Raw genomic sequence first — 18,877 nt, 5'->3', positions numbered from 1 at the left:
AAAAAAATCATTTCTTTCTCTTTATAACCCTAACATGCTTTCTGTGTCCTTCTTGGATTTGTCCTGTTTCTCATTAGTAGCCCCCTCAGCTATAAAGTAAACTTGCATGGGTTTAAAATAACTTCTACTTTACCTATAAGCTAAGAGAAAGTGAGTGAGGTTGTCCCAAAGTTATTAATTTAATAATGTCAGTAATCACTGGAAAACAAAACTGATGGACAAAATGCAATATGGATACTTAATTAGACTCCATTTATCAATATTCTTATTGTAAAATTGACATAGGTAATGTATATCCTAAATTGTCTGGGAATGTTTGGAGGCTATATGCTATTTTTTTTTTTTTTGGCCACGCTGTGTGTCATGTGGGATCTTAGTTCCCCGACCAGGGATCGAACCCCTGCCCCCTGCATTGGAAGCATGGAGTCTTAACCACTGGACTGCCAGGGAAGTCCCTGGAGGCTTCATACTTTTAAAAAATTCATACTAATACCAAGATAATATGTTCCAACACCACAGTTTATTCTCAGAAACTTTACCAGAACTCAGAATAATCAAGGTGGCAACGAGTCTTTGCAGATTCTCAGCAGATAGGGGACTTGTCTTCTTAGCTGTCAAGGCCTTTATTCTCTCTAGTCACTCACTTCCTGGAGCTGACCTGATGCTTTAAGGTACATCACCGCTTAAATTTATCCCCTACCCTTCTGTGTAGATGCAGCTTGTAACATAATTTGGATGAAACCTCCCTCTACCTGAGATGGCCTTAGAGCATCAGTCTGGGGCTGGCCCTTGTTTCCTGGGCTGGGTCAAGATCCCCCTGCAGTAGGCTGGCATGTTCTCTGATTCAGCCAGTACAGTGTACCCCACAGTCTCTTTCTGCTCTCAGGCTGACTTGGTATCACTGCCTTTAACGTGGAAACATAAAGTGGAATAGCTATTTCCCAGTCATTCTGGTCGGGTAGAACTTACCAACAATGCTAAAAAGCATTTGAAGATTATTCAGAGACAAGTTTCAATATATATTGATCATTCCTTGGCCATGTGTTTATTTAAAACCACTAGGATTTAACCTGTTTAAAACGGTTCTTCCATCTTGTTTGAGAATCGGTGTGCATAGGCTTTGGGATCAACCTGATACCACTTACCAACTTCACAACCTTGGACGAGTCAGCTAACCTCTCTGAACTGGTGTCCTCCTCTGAAAAATGCCAGGAGTTAGGATAAAATGCTAAAAGTATATTGTTGCTGGAAGTCAAGTCGTGGTGCAGCATCGAATACATAGTAGATATGCAACAAATGTGGAGGTTGGAGAAGTGATTACTGTACTATTCATGTGAACAATAACTAAACATTATAAGGAAACAGTTCCTTACGCACCTTATAACCTTCTGTTCTTTCTACCCAATAGTGTGGAATTTGTAAAGGACAGCTTGGAGACGCAGTGAGTGGGACGGATGTTAGGATTCGAAATGGTCTTCTAAACTGTAATGACTGCTACATGCGATCCAGAAGTAAGTCCTGAGGGGAAATACCTTGAGATGAATGAGTGCAACCATATATGCCTTTCATAGACTTAGCTTAGGAATTCAGCTACTCTCCATCAGTTGATACTCCTACACTGAGGGAAAGATACATTAGCATCCAGGTAAAAGAAATGATAATGAAATAATCCCGTATTTACCACTTGTTTCTTGCTGGAAGTTACTGCTATAACATGGACTAATTCTTTTTATCCAGAAGTGCATTAATACACCAGCAGGTAAAAATGTAAACCAAGTTTGAGACATTGCCTGAGCTCACCATAAAGATTTCAGTGAGATGCAGGGATGCTATAAAGTCTGAAACTATTTATTTGTTGAGGCATCTCTTTAGAAGACCAGTAGCATTTGGAGGGTGTTTCACATATGAAGAAGAGCTCTCTACTGCTCATCAAATCAGGCACCAACTCCTCAATATCTACATGCCTCCATTCAGGAGTTTCATGGCATAATATGGGCTTGTTCCCAACTAAATTGAAAATTCTTTGCGAGACAAATGGTGGGTTCTACTTCTCTGTGAATCCCTGCTCCCTCCAAAATACCTTAGTACATACTAATCAGAGAAGCCCCCTTGAGGAGCCTGCCCTCGCATCTCATGTCTGGGTCTCGTGCCACAGAAAGTTAATGTTATTTTGGGGGGACCACCAGGGGGTGCTGTTGCCCAGCTGCTGTTTATAAAATCTGAAACTAGCCAGTGGCTAGCCTCTGAATCCTTCCTCACTCTCCATCCCAAGTATAGTCCTTCTGGTGCATGACCTAGACAGCAGGTGATTCTTCTATGCAAATTCGTCAGTCAAAAACTCTTTTTAAAAAAAAAATATGAGCGAAGATCTGGTGTTTGAAATTCAAGAATTTTTTATTATTTCTCAAAGTAAGCAAAGTGGCATTTTTGTTGTTGTCTTTTTGTTTGTTTGTTTTGTTTGTTTGTTTTTGTGGTACGCGGGCCTCTCACTGTTGTGGCCTCTCCCGTTGCGGAGCACAGGCTCCGGACGCGCAGGCTCAGCGGCCATGGCTCACGGGCCCAGCCGCTCTGCGGCATGTGGGATCTTCCCGGACCGGGGCACGAACCCGTGTCCCCTGCATCGGCAGGCGGACTCTCAACCACTGCGCCACCAAGGAAGCCCTGAAGTGGCATTTTTACAGTCTTTTCATGTGGGTTTCTAAATCTGCAAGACTGAAGATTTTAAGAGTGAAAATTGAAATTAAGTTGTTTTATTGCTATAGATTTTGTAAATTCAGAGAAATATATGCCTATTTTAACAAAATGATGGGAAGTAAAAATTAAACCCAGGTGGTTTTGATCTATGATAAACATTTGACTTGAGGTCAAAACGGTTCCAACTTAGAGCTGCTGCCATCAACCTGGACTATTTTATATGTATTTTATATGTATATACAAAATATTGATATTAATTTTTATACTATGTATTATACATATAAAATATGGGATAATAGTATACCATATATATACCATAAATATATATACAGGTATATACAAGTATATATATATACATGTATAATATATAATAATTATATTTTACTTAAACTATATTTGTATTTGTTTGTTTTGGTTTTTTGTTTGGGTTTTTTTCTTCTTTATCCCTCCCGCCCTCCCTGTCCCACCCCTCTAGATGGTCACAAAGCACCGAGCTGATCTCCCTGTGCTATGTGGCTGCTTTGCACTAGCTATCTATTTTATTTATTTATTTATTTATTTTTAATTTATTGGAGTATAGTTGATTTACAATGTTGTGTTAGTTTCAGGTGTACAGCAGAGTGAATCAGTTATAGATATACATGTACCCAACATTTTTGGCAAATTAAAAAAAATGATAATGTTAGGAGAAATTGGGAGCTTCCTCTTTTTCTTTTTTTTTTTTTTTACTTTTGAAGAAGAATATTCTTTGATTTTCTCTTCTTGCGCCAATGCTCTTCTCTTTATTTAATTTTGAATTTTATTTTATTTATTTTTTTATACAGAACGTTCTTATTAGTCATTAAAAAGGAAAACTAAACCCTTTTGTCTCAGGATTCAAAGTGATTTTTTTCCTATCATCTAACATAAATTGGAGTTTTCCCTGCAACCTCAATGACCTGCTGAATGTGAGTCATGGTACCAGAAGAGGGCGCTGTTAGGTTGATGGCCTCTTGAACCAGATTTGAAAAGTGCTGTAAATCTGAATTTCTTTCATAATTTGAAGTGCTTGAAGAATGCCAGCAGAGAACAAACCTGAACTCACCTCTGGATAACAGTGACCTGCTTTCATCCAGATTTTCATTTTAATTGAGAAGCTGGGTGTTTCGTTGTCATTTCTTTGGAAATTAGCTTTTCAGATCTAGGCCAGCAATTTTTCTGTTGTGTATACAAACATAAAGGCCACTAACTGCTTTTGATTCCAAATCTAAAGACAAGAACCATAGAGTTCCTGTAATTGTCCTGTAAGATGAAAAATAAGGTGATTGGAGGTAGATTAAAGATATGGGTTTTTTTTAATGTTTTTGATGTGATATTTTACTAGGATGTTTTTTAGAATACTAAGGTACTAAGAAGAAAGCAAAAAGGCTCATTATGTCTCTGTCTAGATAACCAATATCAATATTCAAAAGAATAAATAAATAGAAGTTATAAGTAGTAAAAGGTTAGAAAAATTAGATTGTTTAGAAAGATACCAAATTAAAAGTGAACCTCTTCAACCTTAACCACGTAATCACTTTCTAATAAGTTGTTGGGGAGAGGGGCAGAATGTATGTTTGTATACACGCACATGCGTGCGCACACACACACACACACAGGTGCATATGTGTGTGACACATCTACCTGTATTGGTTCTTATTTCACAAAGGTAATGACGTAGCCACAGTGGTACTTAGTTTTTGTTGCTGTTGTTTTTCACCTAATGATATATCTTGGGAATTTTTCCATATAGCATTTTCTTTCTCCTCATTCTTTTTAATGGCTCTTTAATAGCTGCATACAATCCCATTGTGTGGACTTAACCATAATTTAAAACTAATGCTCTATGAATGAGTGCTCCAGTTATTTCTAGTTTTTTAATATTATTTTTTAAATGCTCCAGCGAACATCCTTGTATGTATGTCTTGATGAACATTTGAAAGCATTTTCACAGGGTAGCTTCTGAGCAGTGGTACTGCTGAATAAAAAGGCATGTGCTTTTTAAATTTTCAGGCAACTTGCCTAATTATCTTCCAGAAAAGTGTATGCTCCCTGCAAAGTATATAAGAGAGCCTCTTTCTCTCTCCATGCCTATGTCAGCTCTGGATATCATCAAACTTTTAAAATTTCCACTCTGCTAAGTGGGGAGGAAAAAAAAAAAGAAAAAAAAAACCTCTTTGCTTTGATCCGTAGTCTTTAACTATAAATGAGTTTAAACATCTTTTCATATGTTTGTTCACCATTTATATTTCTTTTTCTATTGACATTTATATTTCTTTATCTTTTGCCCATTGTTCTATTGGCAGTTGATTTTTACGAGTTCTTTGTAAATTAAGGAAAATTTCCCTTTATTTTATATTTGCTGCTTTGGGCAGTTATCATTGGTCTTTCTACTTTGTGATTTTTTTTTCATAGAAAAGATTTTCATTTTAAATAGTTAAACATATCTCTTTTTTTCCTTTTTGGATTCGGGGTTTTGTGTCCTCCTTAGAAAAACTCTCACTATTCCAAGGGTATAAATAAATTTAGCTGAGATTTCTCCTAGAATTATTTTCTGGGTTTTTTTGGCATGTAAACATGTGATAATCAGAAATGTATTTGGGGACAAGAAATAAGATAAATAGTAGCTTTATTTTTTTTTGCAATTAGCCAATTGTATGTCTATAACTTAATGAATAATCCCATTTTTTCTTGTTAATTTGAAATACCAGCTTTCTCTTAAACTAAGTTCCCATATATATTTGGGTCTTCTTCTGGATATTTTATTATGTTTTATTAACCTATTTATTCTCTAGTATCAGGTTTAATTATTATAGCTTCATATTATGTTTCAATATTGAAGCAGAGAATGTCTACCTTCTCTCCAATTATTTTTTCCGAGTTTTCCTAACTCTCATGTTTATTTTTCCAGATAAATGTTAATATCATTTTAGGCTAAACTTTAATTAAGTCAACACATGACAGGGAGAATGACCAGTACATCTGAGAATACTGCTCATTTTTCTTGGTGTCATAAGGAAAAACTATATCTTCAGAGTGAATAGATGGAAAGGCTAATAATTGGCTAGAGAAATACACTTGAATCGGTTGAATATACCCCAAATGCATAAAAGAGTCAGAATGGGAAAAATGGCTAAAATTGTGTTTTTCTTTTTTTTTTTTTCTTTTGATCTAAGTTGAGAAGAGGGGAGATGGATAGATGTGAGGGGTGGTTTACATCATAAGCATTCTAAGTGAAACAAAATAATTTCATTGTGTAGAATAATAAAACCTGAATATATAAGCCTATTTTCTTTAAGTAAGTAGCCACGTTTAAATGAAATTTTTCTCTTGGAGGGGAAAAAGAGCATAGCGGCATATTAAAATGCAATTCCTAAAAGCAATGTAAACCGTTTTTAAGTTCGTATGTAAATGGGAATAGAAGTGCAAAACAAATTACCTGTCATGGATCAAGCCATCACATGTTTAACTGGTACCATTTGTGCTTGGGTGTTAGATGACCACGTCTTTGTGTCTGTTCCATCATTCACTCTTGTGAGATGCGTTTAATGCAAAATCCCTGGGGTCTTTTCCAGTGTTGCGATTGCCTCATCACAACTCTAGTGCCTTAAATGAAGGAGAAACTTTGTGAAGGTTTCAGCAGGAAATATGGGACCCAAACCATCCTTCCTAGATAGGTTTGCCAGATAAAATACAAGATGCCCCGTTAAATGTTTTTGAATTTCAGATAACAGTGAATTTTTTTTAGTATGTGTGTCCCAAACATCACCTGCTCAGGATGTAGCACAAGTATATCCCAAATATCCCATGGGATGTATACTAAAAAATGTATCTGTTGTTTATCTAAAATTCAAATTTTGTTGGGTGTTCTGTATTTTATTTGCTAAATCTAACAATCCTTATATCTAGATCGTATGTCAAATTCCTCCTCTTGCAATGTATTTATTCTTAGAGAAACCACAACCTAGAGAAACTGAAAGAAGAGAGATTATTTTCTTGCTTATTTGCCCCAGAAGACAAGGTAGAAAACTTGGTGGAGATCATTTGGTTTAGGGTGAAATCCAGAGGACTGAATTCAACCAAACTTGACAGGGCACATGAATCACCTTGTTCAGTTCTGGGACAGGGCTCGAAAGTCTGCATTTCTAACAAGCTCCAGGTGATGCCAGTATGGCTGGTCCCTGGACCACACTTTGAGTAGCATAGTGGGACAAGTTTCCCCTCCCTGGAGGGAAGAGACTTCGGCAAAGGGCATTGCTAATTTTGGAAATGTTTGAACATCTGAAGCCAGAATGGTTGACTACTTTAACCAAATGTTGCTCTGTGTTCTTTGTCCCAGGTGCTGGCCAACCCACAACATTGTGACGTGGTTTTCGAGCTTCCGGATCACTCACCATTTCCTTACTGAGGGTGTCCCCTGGCAATCGTTTAACAAAACCCTAAGTGCAGGGGCTCTTCAGCATTCATCTAATTTCTGAAAGGCTATTCTAAAAGATGGTATCTGTTCTTTTGTAGCACAGTGTTTGTGTTTTTCCTGCTTTCCTTTTTTTTTTTTTTTTTTTTTTTTGGCATTTGCACAGTATATACAAAAGAATATTGAATTGTAACGATCCTGAATAGTTCCAAAAAAAGGTCTTAGCATGGTCAAACAGGCTTACAGTTTAAAATGTGTTATTCTCTTCTTTGGGAGTTAATGAGATAAATGATGCAATAAACCTGGGTTTTTTTTAGCATTTCTAGGAATTAAAAACTTTGTGTTTACAGAATTGAGCTGCAGAAAATGCAGGACATGCCAATTTGAGACATGTGGTCTTCTGAGACAGGAGCATACAGTTAATGCATTTCAGAAACTAAAAATCAGACCATCTAGCTCTGAGCTATAACTTGTTTTTAATGCAAAGATGCTAGTCTGATAATATATACTGTAATCCTGAAACATTTGTGTTACTTACTTTTTGAGGTGGAAGTCATACCAATAAATTATTGCACCGTTAGTGTTAGATTCTGTGTCCTTTGGAAGTTATGCCATTGCTGTAGGCTGACCCATCACATAGAGAGAACCCTTGCTATACGGGCTAGGCTTACACTCTGGGACATTGCCCAAGGGTAGGAAGAAACCAGAGGGACATAATTCAGTCATCATTTCCAAAGTTATTACCAAAATCTGTGAGGAAGTTTAATCTTCCAAAGAGTGGTGGGTCAATGATAGCCAGGAGGGCTTTGTTGCTTGCTTCTCTTCAGGCTCTAGATTCAATAAGAGGCTCAGTGTGGGACATATGGAAGCTCTCATTGAGATCAGCCCATCATTAGGTGTGACCACCGCTCACCCTTGCCTGCAAGTTCTCCTTGGGGGTCTGAAGCCCAGGTGGCTAAAGTAAAGCATTAAGTCCATCTTAATAGAATCTGAATGACATATGATGTGAGAAGCCACTAGCACGTGATCGACAAGAACCTACTGTTCACATCGTGCCCTGTCCACCCTCCTGGATACCTACCTGCTCTCCTCACGCCCTACATCACCAACTCTCTTTACTACCAAGAATACTGGACCTTGCTCATGGAGAAGTTTAGCGAGAAACTCTTACGGAGAGCTGGTTTATTTTTTGCCCTGTGTGATGAATTTCATCTGGCCAAGAAAGGAATCAAGTTACTAAAAAGCATCACATTTTAGATCTCCAGGCTGTTTTCTTTAAGACTGGGGAAAGGGGGACTATTTATTCTGCCTTAAAATGATGGCAAATAAGTGATGATGACAGATGACATTTTGTGAATGTAGACTCCAGATATACTCCTAATAGGTTAATGTAGTCATAAAAAGAAATCAAGTAGATGTTTTTCTGTTATGTAAGCAATAATTTTTTTCTGTGTCTTATTGAATATGACTAGCAATTATTTATTTACATGCTAGACGGTTCTCTGCATGCGGGTTCCATGTAAGTACAGAAATTTCCTCAGCCACTGGAGGTATCTTGACCATTTTGTCATTTGGATGAGCTGTTGTTAGATTGAAATTTACACATCATCTCATTTAAAATTGTGCCTTAGAAAATGCAAAGCTGTTACACATAGTCAGTGATGAATTAAGGATGCAGTACATTGAAGAGAGATGAAGTCCCCTCCAAGTTCTCAAGACTTCTCGTGGAGGTGTTCGCTGTTTTACGGGAGGAAAAAAATTTAAAAAAAGAAAAAGAAAAATAGAAAAACTAAAAAAAAGTACGTTTTGAACATGTACAGATTAAGTCCAATATTTTGATTAACCACCTGCATGTTTTATTAAATATTTTGATAATGTGGATGTTTACACTTTGCATGATCCTAGCAGAGTACTTTACCACCAGTAATGCACAAACATGTACAATATGATTCTTCATAACCGATTTTTCTAGAATACTTTTTACATGTGGAACTCCATCTGTTCTGTAAGGATTCTATGAATATTGCACATTCTCTTCTGGTTTCACAAACTCATTTATACATATTTCTTAGTGAGACTCATTGTACATTGTATTGAAGCTAGAATCAAGAAAACTAAAGCCCCATCTCCAACTGCGAAATGTGCTTTTCCATAATGAACAATAGTCACCAGCACAGAATAATCTCCAACATTTTCTAAATTCTAATTGCCAACTGTTTCTATTTATATTTGATTTATATTTCATTTGGAGTCTGTTACATGGCAGCTCGGGCAGACTAGATCTTGTTTTTTCCAATGCAGCATAATGAGTATGATCTATTTCTTTTCAAATAATCTTTGAGATCCCAGGAAAAAAAAAAAAGTGCTCTGCTCTGTTGAGCTACAATGTAAATGTGTTTGTTTAAAAAACAGATGAGGCAAGTGAGTGATTTATTGTTCCTGAGGAAGTATATCTTTTTTTTTTTTTTCTTATACTTCAAAAGCTTGTCCCTTCTCTTTCTTAAGGAAAAAAATGGGTAACTCTTTGTTTTTCACTTGCAAACTTTCATGACATGTGTTTATTCTTTCCGTGTAGTGTTACTAATGCAATACATATTATAGTTATCTATACACAGTGTAAGACTTAACAGGCTGAAATGATCCACCTCATATGTGAGTCCGTCCAAAAGATGTTACTGTTCTGGGTGGGCCAATGTTCTATATCAGTTACACTAACCTTCATTTAAAATATTTATTCTAAAATGCCTCTGAGAAATAGTAAAAAATAAACATAAAAAAGTTGTCTAAAATGCAACAGCTTTTATAGTAAATGTACATTTATAAATAAAATACTCAAATCAACTTTGTATTTCATTGATTTTTTTTGAGGGGTGGGGGGGCCAGTTTTCTTACTTGGGGAAGAGAGAATCAGGCTGTCTCTCTCTTGCAGCTTTTGGTCCAGAGTTACAGGGTCAGTTGATGGCAATGATGCGTATTTGCATATGTATATTGGTGCATCTTGAGGTCAGCTATTTAAGGCAAATCAAACTTACCAGCTGACTGTAGGAGTCACCAAGGAATTGCCTGCCACTGAAGGATTCAAACTCCTTGAGATGAGAATCACAATAACCAGGAGAGACCATGCAAATACCAGAGGAAATTGTCTAAAACAACCAAATGATGGTTTACTTCCAGTACTGGCTAGAGAAAACCACGTCAAACCCTTTAAAGCCGCTGTATTCTGCCGCTTTTTCCAGTGCTGACCCAATGCTCCCTCTCACTGTATACATACAGTCTGTTCACTGAGGACCTTTCTCTCCATTGTTGAATCTGGGAATATCCTTTGAAAAGGTGGCATCCTGCTGATACTGTATCAGCAAAATACACATGTATCTTGCCTGGCACTGTGTCTCAAATTTGTAGGTGGTCGCAATAGCAATCAAATTCCTTGAAAGTTTCTATCATTTTAAGATGCAATATTCTAATTGCTACTGCAAGTTGTATTCTGCTGCTTTTTTTGCAAAGTTTGGTATGCAGTTAGTAGTTGCTGCTGTTTCCATATAAAAGTGAATTCTTTGCCTTTTGTAAGAGAATTTTAGCAACTATTGGAGTAATTTAATATATCCATTGTTATTTAAGTGAAAGTTTATTCAACTACAATGCATTTCAAAACAAAGAAAAGATTGTTATTCTAACATGTTATCTATGCAGAATGTCTTTATTAAAAGAAGAACATTTTACCTGGGATAATGTTGAACTAGCTTTTCTTCCATTGACTTTCTTCAAGACCTAAGGACTCCTTTTTAAGGTCTGAATCTGGACCACAAAGGATCTCTCCCCATCCTTTGGCATTATCTAAGTCAGGGGTTACAAACTCAAATGACTGGAGGGACCAGCTAGGTATTGTAAATGAGGACCAGAAGAGGACAGTATTAAGAGAGTGGTATAGACTATGGCAAACTGAAAAAAGAACAGTTTTGTCTAACAAATGAACATATCTACGAAACAGAAACAGATTCACAGACGTAGAGAACAGACTTGTGGTTGCCAAGGGGGAGGAGGGGTGGGAGAGAGAAGGATTGGGAGTTTGGGATTAGCAGATGCAAACTAGTATATATAGGATGGATAAACAACAAGGTCCTACTGGATAGCACAGGGAACTATATTCAGTATCCTGTGATGAACCGTAATGGAAAAGAATATATATGTATAACTGAGTCAATTTGCTGTACAGCAGAAATTAACACACTACTGTAAATCAACTATACTTCAATAAAATTTTAAATAATAATAATAAACATTGGCACTGGTGCACAGCAAAAAAAAAAAAAAAAGTAATCCTGTCTAAAGAAGGAGGCAGCTACCCATCTCTAACCAATTGTTTTCATACGAAATCCCCAGCTTTTTAAATATTGACAATTCAAAGCATTTTCCAGCACAGTGCCAACCAAAACTGTGAGGCTCCACAAAATATACCCACAAGTCCAATTTTGTTCTCAGGCCACAACCTGTAACGAAATCTCTTTTCTATCAGCTGCTACTAACTTGCTGTGAGTCCTTTCATTTGACAAATACGTCAAGATTTGCCATCCAAATTTTTGCTTTTGGAGTGTCTTGGGTCATTCAGAGAAAGAAGCTGATAAAGCCATTAATCAGCAGGTGGTATCGCTACAATTCATGACACTTTTCAGCATTATTTGTGTATTGTCATCAAAAATTGCTCTTTCACAAGCACCCATGTTCAGCATTTTGCAGAACCATGCCCTTCCCCTTCCTTCTTTCTTCTGAATGACTCAAAAGGGCAGAAAAGTGTGTAAATATACAAGGCAGAATCTTTTCTGAACTTGTTTAGCGCCATTTTATCAACTGTACTTTTGCAAGCATTGTTTTATTTGTCAAAAAGCATTTCTGGCACATGAGAAGGTAAATGTATGCCTCCACATTTTATAGATGATGAATAGAGGTACACGAGGAATAAGTGACTTATTCTGAATGAGTGTAAGATTTTACATAACTGTGTATTTCAACTGGCTCCAGCCAGGAGGGATTAGGTGAGGCTCACATTCAACTCTGCCTGGTCCTTATGTCTGGGACCCCACATGAGACCAAATAGAAGGACCCCTGAGCATAGCTGGACTTTGCAGGATTTAATCCGCACTCAAACGGACACTAGAACACTCTTTTTATAGTAAACTTACAAAATACTCCAATAGACTTATTATCCCATTTTTACCCCTTTGGCGTGACCTTGGACACTTTGGTGTTTGCTGGAGAGGAGGCCGAGGAGTGTCTGTCTCCACACCATCCACACCTCTGGCCAGAGCCGCAGGGACCTCTCTCCCGACACACACCACCTGCAAAGCCTCCCCCGCCCAACCCCAAGTCTGGTCTCCAGAACTGGGGGATACCAGTTCTGCCTGATAGATAACCCAACTTTTGTGTTGCTAAACTGGTCCTCCCCTTTCTCAAACTCAACAGCCAAGGCCTGAACAAAGGAAAGGTCCCTCTCTAACCACTCTGTTGGGGAGAAGACACTGAGGGTCCAGCTCATTGATTCCTATAGTACAGTAGCATTTCACCACAAACGAATTCATTCATACAGGAATCAAGGCGTTTCGCTTTTTCAGCAGGAATAATGACATTGTCCATGAAAGCCTGTTTTCCTCATGGTCCACCAAGGAGAGAGAGAATAATCATAACCAAAACCTGTTGGTTTAGAAAATACCTTGGCTGGGGAGTTCGCCTACAGTCCAGTGGTTAAAATGTGACACTTTCATTGCTGTGGGCCCGGGTTCGATCCCTGGCGAGGGAATTAAGAAAAAAAAAAAAGAAGAAGAAGAAGAAGTAAAGAAAATACCTTGACTGAAAGTGACTGAAGTATAACTATAGGAAGCCCCTGTCAAACATCATGTCAAGCGCTACACCCTGACTCTTAATGGTACAATATTAATGACTGTCCCAAGCTCTGACCTTGGAACATTCAACAGTTCCTCCTGAATTCATGAAAAGTTGTGACGAAAGTATTTCACGTTTTCTAACACTTTGAAAATTGAGAAGCTGCGCCTTGTTTATATACTAACACTCTGGGAAACAAGTGAAATATTTGATTAGAGAAATGGAGAATGCCTATTCTGAGATGATCTAAGAAAGTTTGAAAAGAACAAAGGAATTTGCCTTACCAAATGGTAAACTTTACTAGAAAGAGAACAATAAACAAAGTAGGTATCTTGGGCAAGAATGGATAAACTAATTATAATTAACACAACAAAGTATATGGCCCAGAAACAGACCCAAGTAAACATAAAAATGTTAGTGCATAATAATGATAACACAAATCAGTAGATAAAGGAGAGACAGTTGATTAATGTCATCTCTTTATCACAAAATTAATTCCAGATGAGTTAATTTTTGTCAAGTATGAAAAACACAAACAGGAAAAGGAAGAATTAGGATTTAAATATGCTTAAAAACGTACTCAATAAAGAGAATTTTAAGCAAAATTTACAAGTAATAAGAAACTAGGGGAAATATTCCCAACAAACATGACAAAGGGTTAATATCCTTAACATATGAAGTCCTTTACAAATCAATAGAAAATGAGCAAAAGGACATAAAAAAGCTGACAAAAAAAATATAAGTGGCCAATAAACATGAAAAAAAGTTCAGCCTTACTTGTGATCAAAGAAATGCAAATTTTAAAAGTAAGATAAGGCTATCTCTACCCCCCCAAAAATAGAAAGTCCTCAATTATATTAAGAATTTAAAAACTTCTATATCGCAAAAAGAAAGTTGTTTTGTTTTGTTTTGTTTTGTTGCGGTACGCGGGCCTCTCACTGTTGTGGCCTCTCCCGTTGCGGAGCACAGGCTCCGGACGCGCAGGCTCAGCAGCCATGGCTCACGGGCTCAGCCGCTCCGCGGCATGTGGGATCTTCCCGGACCAGGGCACGAACCCATGTCCCCTGCATCGGCAGGCGGACTCTCAACCACTGTGCCACCAGGGAAGCCCCAAGAAAGTTTTTAATAAAGCTACAAACCAAGAGAAGTTCTTTGTCACACATACAGCCAACAATTAGCATACAAACTATATAAAGAACTGCAAAATATCAATAAGAACAGATCAATAGAAAAATGGACAAAAGACATGAAAAGGCATAACAAAAAATATATATATATTCAATTTTATTAGGAATGAAATGCAAATTAAAAACATTATGAAATGCCACCATATACCCGTGAGATTGATAAAAATTTAAACTTTAATGATATCAAGCGTCAGTGAGGATGGAGAATGGGAACTCACACACTGCTAATGAGAATGTATATTGGTAAACAACTGTGCATTATCTAGTGAAGTTGATGAAGCTCATACCCCTTGATGGAGCAATTTCACTTCTAGAACATAAACACCTTAGCCTAAACTCTAGAGAAGCTCGAGAAACTCTCACAGATGTCCATGGGACAGGTTCAAGGATGTCCCTCGCAGCGCTGCTTTATATAAATTACAGTACTCCGTTTTAGCAGTGAAAAATGAGTGAGCCACGGAGGGCACAGATACACTTGGATGAATCTCGGAAAACATAACGTTTGGTTAAAATAGCAAGATACCAGAGGTTACATACAGTATGACACCCATTGATATGAAGTCCAAAGGCAGTAGAAAACTAAGCATTATAGTCTCTGTGGGTACATAGTATGTGGTAAAAGAGCAAAGCAAAGCAAAGAAATAATATAAACAAAATTGAGGATTTGTGGTTAAAGGAGGGGAATGTTGTCAGGGAGGGCACACCGGAAGTATCAACTTGATTGCCTTTTTATTTTTTATCATCCACTCATAAGTTCTGTTTTGTTGAGTACCTTCAGCCTTACCAGATATTGCCAAACTGCTTTCAAAGGTGATTGTTCCAAGTAGCCTGACAACAGTGTGTGGAAGATCCTATTTCCCCCATCACACCCAAAACTCGCCAAGTCAGGCTTGTTAACTTTTACCTCTCTGGTGGAAAGGAAATGGTATTTCATTGCCTTCATTTGCATCCTCCTGACTACTGATGAAGCTGGGCATATTTTCATATCTTTATTGGACAGTCCAGTTTCACTTCCCTGAATTACCTGTTCATTTCCTTCACAAATTGCCTTGTTGAATTTCTTTTCTTTTGTTTTTATTGCTTCTTAAGGATTTTGTAAGTATTCTAGATCCTAAATCCTTTATCAGTCACACACATTGCAAATGTTTCTTCTCAATCTGTGGTTTGTCTTGTAAACTTTATTTGGTCTTTCAACAATTTTAAATTTTAACATAGTAAGTATAGGAACATCTGTGTAAGTTTTGTGCTTCCAGAGTCTCATTTAAGAAATCCTTCCCTACTCCAATTCTATAAAGGTATTCTGCTCCATACTCTCTTAAAATTTTTTAAAGTTTTGAAATTCACATTTAGACCTTTATCAAGTGAACTGCAGATCTAATGTGTTTTTTTCCCTTTGGATAGTCTATTTTCCCAGATCCACTTATTAAATACCTCATCCTTTTCCTGCTGATTTGTAACGTCACTTCTGTGAGAGACTGTCTTGCAATATCTGAGAGTCTGTTTCTGGGCAATAATTCCATCTCTTTGATCTATTTGTCTATCCCTACACCAGTATCACATTGTTTTAATTACTATATATCAAGCCTTGATATCTGGAAGGGCACATTTCTTCCTTTCTCAAAATCGTCTTGGCCATTTTTGGACCTTTACCCTTCCATATGGATTTTAGGAATAGCTGTAAAATGCCTGCTGGGATTTTAAGCAAAATTGAACTTACAGACTATAATTTTCTAATTGGTATTGTTACAAGAATACCACTGATTTTTTTAAATGTTAATTTGGGGCACAGCAACTTTGCTGGACACTCTTATTAGTTCTAATAAATACATTGTTTATCATTTCTCTTTGATTTTCTGTGTAGTTAATCATCATCTACAAAAAAAAGTTCGTCTCCTTTCAATTATGTCCTCATTTTTTCATGTCTTATTTGTTAAGATGTCTAGTAAGTGATGATAATGGGCATTCTTATCTCACACTGCTAGTTATATAGGCAAAAAAAATGGAAAACAACCTAGATGTCTAACAATAGGGAAGTAGTTGTGAATATTATGGTACTTCCTTATAATGACATTTCTGCCCTTGAAAAAGAGCATTTGCAAAAATTTTAATTTAAATTATTAAAATACCCACAATAAAATGCTACATAAAAAGCCATGTATCAAATTAAATATGATTCAAGTTTTATGAGTAAAATATATTATATAACATATGCTTTGTATTGTGTATGTCACTCAAGTGTCCCCAGTTTTCAAGGCCTACAGGATTGAGCTTCCCCATAATACCCAAATATAAATCCATGCCCCATTCCACAGGACTATAAGAAGTCTAGTCCTCTCTGCAGTTATTTATGGTGATCTTCAGCATGTCCTGGTTTTTGTTTTCCACCTTGCATGCTTGCCTACTGCCCCAGGCTGCTGCTTCTGTCACTTTTGCCCATTTCATCATTCCTTCTATACTTAAGCCCCAAACATGAGTACAAGCCATCACTCCTTTATTCTTCAGAGACCAGCTAAGAGAGGACTCCTGTGGTTTAATAAACTTAAATAAGTTTAATAAAGTTGACAATAGCACAGCCAAATTACAAGGCAAGAAAGAAAAACATCAGATTGGAATTCACCTACCCTTGCACTTAAAATCCATTGGCCATGCCTGTTCACAGGGAGCCATGTCTTCCTTCCTGCCTAGCTTCCGGCCTCTGGCCTGCTGCCGTGTTCAGAGACACATTCCTCTCAACTAGACTTTGCTTTTTCATATTCTCTCACTCTCTCCTGCCCTCACCCACCACCCCTGCCCCTTGGAATGCACCACTGTATTCCAACATGCTAGAGGAATCAGAATCAAGCCAGCTAATATCATGATGATTTCTCAGGGCTACACTCAGCCCACAGAGAAGGCAGCCTTTACCTCAGTTAACATCTCAGTCTGAAGAAGGAAGACAGACTCTGGAGGTGCAATGTTCAAACCCCAGCTCCACCACTTAATACTTGTGACCTTGGGCACGTTGTTTATCCTCTCTGTGCCTTGGTTTCCTCACCTGCACAATGGGGATAATAATAGAATGTAACACATAGTGTTATTGTAAGGACTAAATAGGATACTGCATTTAAAACAGGACATATTCTAACATATAAAAAATGTTAGCAGTTTCCATTAGTGTTGGGATTACCATGTGTTAGTAGGAATACAGTACAAGTTGTAGGAGTGGAATTACTCTACCGATATTCAGGGCTACATTAGGGGAAAAAAAAAAAACTTTTGCTGAACTTGTTTCTCTATAGCTAGACAGTCTCACCAGTGCAGCTCTTCTGAGAAAAGAGAATCTGTCCCCAAAATAAATTCCAGCATAGGGAATTAGGGCTACAAAGAGTTCAGAGATAGTCTCAAAGCATCCTGCAAAGGAACTATGTAACAACTCAAAAAGAAATAAAATATTGAAATAGATAAACCAGAATATCAATAGCAGTTAGTTTTGATTTGTGGGGTTATGAATGATTTTTATCCTAACTGCACACTTCTGTGTGTTTTGCCAACACTGGCCATCTATTGCTTTTATAACATGAAAAACTAAGAACAGTAGAAAATATAGAAAGAAAGCCATCCATACCAGATAAGAGTTTATTAGAATTTATTCAGTTACCAAAATTCTACCATGAAATGTAGTCTAGGCTTGAATAAAGAGAGAATTCATCTGGGTATTGAGTCTCGGCAAAGCCTGGCCATCACCGTGTGACCCTATTGCTGCTCTGGGAGCAGCCTGTGAGCTTTTCAACTGCAGCCCCTTAACTCAGATAGAGCTCTGTTCCCCTGGGGCATACTCAGATCTGAACATGAACTTGTAGCTGACACCAGAGCCTCATCCCCATTTGCAGTTTACATGTGGAGAATTCACCCTATCCTTAAAAGTGGGTTGCAAAAAATGCTTCCATAAAACTTACGTCAGTTGTCTAAAACTGCTGCGTTGGCACTTTCCAAGTTTAGTATGACCTTGTATTTACATAGCAGAATGTACTTTAAGATAGAAAAAAGGATCCTGTTAGAAGTTAATGGCAAATGTCCTCTGCCCTCAGAAATACAACAATTAAGATGAATCAGAGGCTCCTGATTTTGAATCAGATCTGCTCTCCTTGAGAAAATAGATTTTGGGCCTTTTCCCATCCTACTTCTCCTTGAAAAATAATGGTAAAGCTTTCCTTACTGGATTTTGTTATGGAATAGAATCCTAGGAACATCTAATAATGAAGGGAAAGCAGATAACAGACTCCCAGAAAACATGGTAACTTGACATAAATGAGCATTTTGCAAAGTGTGTTCCTCAGATGTGTTATATGAAATGTTCTTCAGGAAAAGGATTCCATGGTCAAACATGAGTAGAAAGCACCAGATATCCTTTTGCTTGGAGGTAAAGAATGCATATTAAAGGCCTGAACAATTCTGCAGTAGTCCATTTGAATTTGTGAAACCCACATTTTCCTAAATATATTTCATCAAGAAACTATTCCATACTCTTCTCAACATTCTCTGGCACTTTGGAAAGTATTGATTGAACAATTAATACATTTGGGAAATCACACAAGTATCTAGATAATATACAGACATGTTTTTGTTTTTTTTATTCTTAGACCATTTTAAATTTCATGATGCCCAACTACAAGAATGGCAACATTAAAACCAAATGGGAAACATCTGGAAC

At 37.3% G+C, this 18,877-nt stretch overlaps 1 protein-coding gene across 9 annotated transcripts in view; it reads left to right on the top strand.

The window, feature by feature from the left end:
- Positions 1-9,967, top strand: part of LIMCH1 (LIM and calponin homology domains 1) — a 344,058-nt gene extending 334,091 nt beyond the window's left edge. For 8 of the 9 annotated variants that reach the window (XM_082653745.1, XM_082653743.1, XM_082653742.1 and 5 more), the window contains 2 exons: positions 1,409-1,511; positions 7,052-7,706. In XM_082653745.1, the coding sequence (XP_082509871.1) occupies positions 1,409-1,511; positions 7,052-7,077 (129 nt within the window). In that variant the 3' untranslated portion in view covers positions 7,078-7,706. Of the gene's footprint in view, positions 1-1,408; positions 1,512-7,051 lie in introns of all 9 variants that reach the window. The other variant, XM_082653750.1, reaches the window with a different exon arrangement.
- The last annotated feature ends 8,910 nt before the right edge of the window (positions 9,968-18,877 follow it).

This window comes from Grampus griseus (assembly GCF_964374135.1).
Source record: "Grampus griseus genome assembly, chromosome: 4".
Lineage (NCBI taxonomy): Eukaryota > Metazoa > Chordata > Mammalia > Artiodactyla > Delphinidae > Grampus > Grampus griseus.
This window is presented reverse-complemented; position numbering and strand designations above follow the sequence as displayed.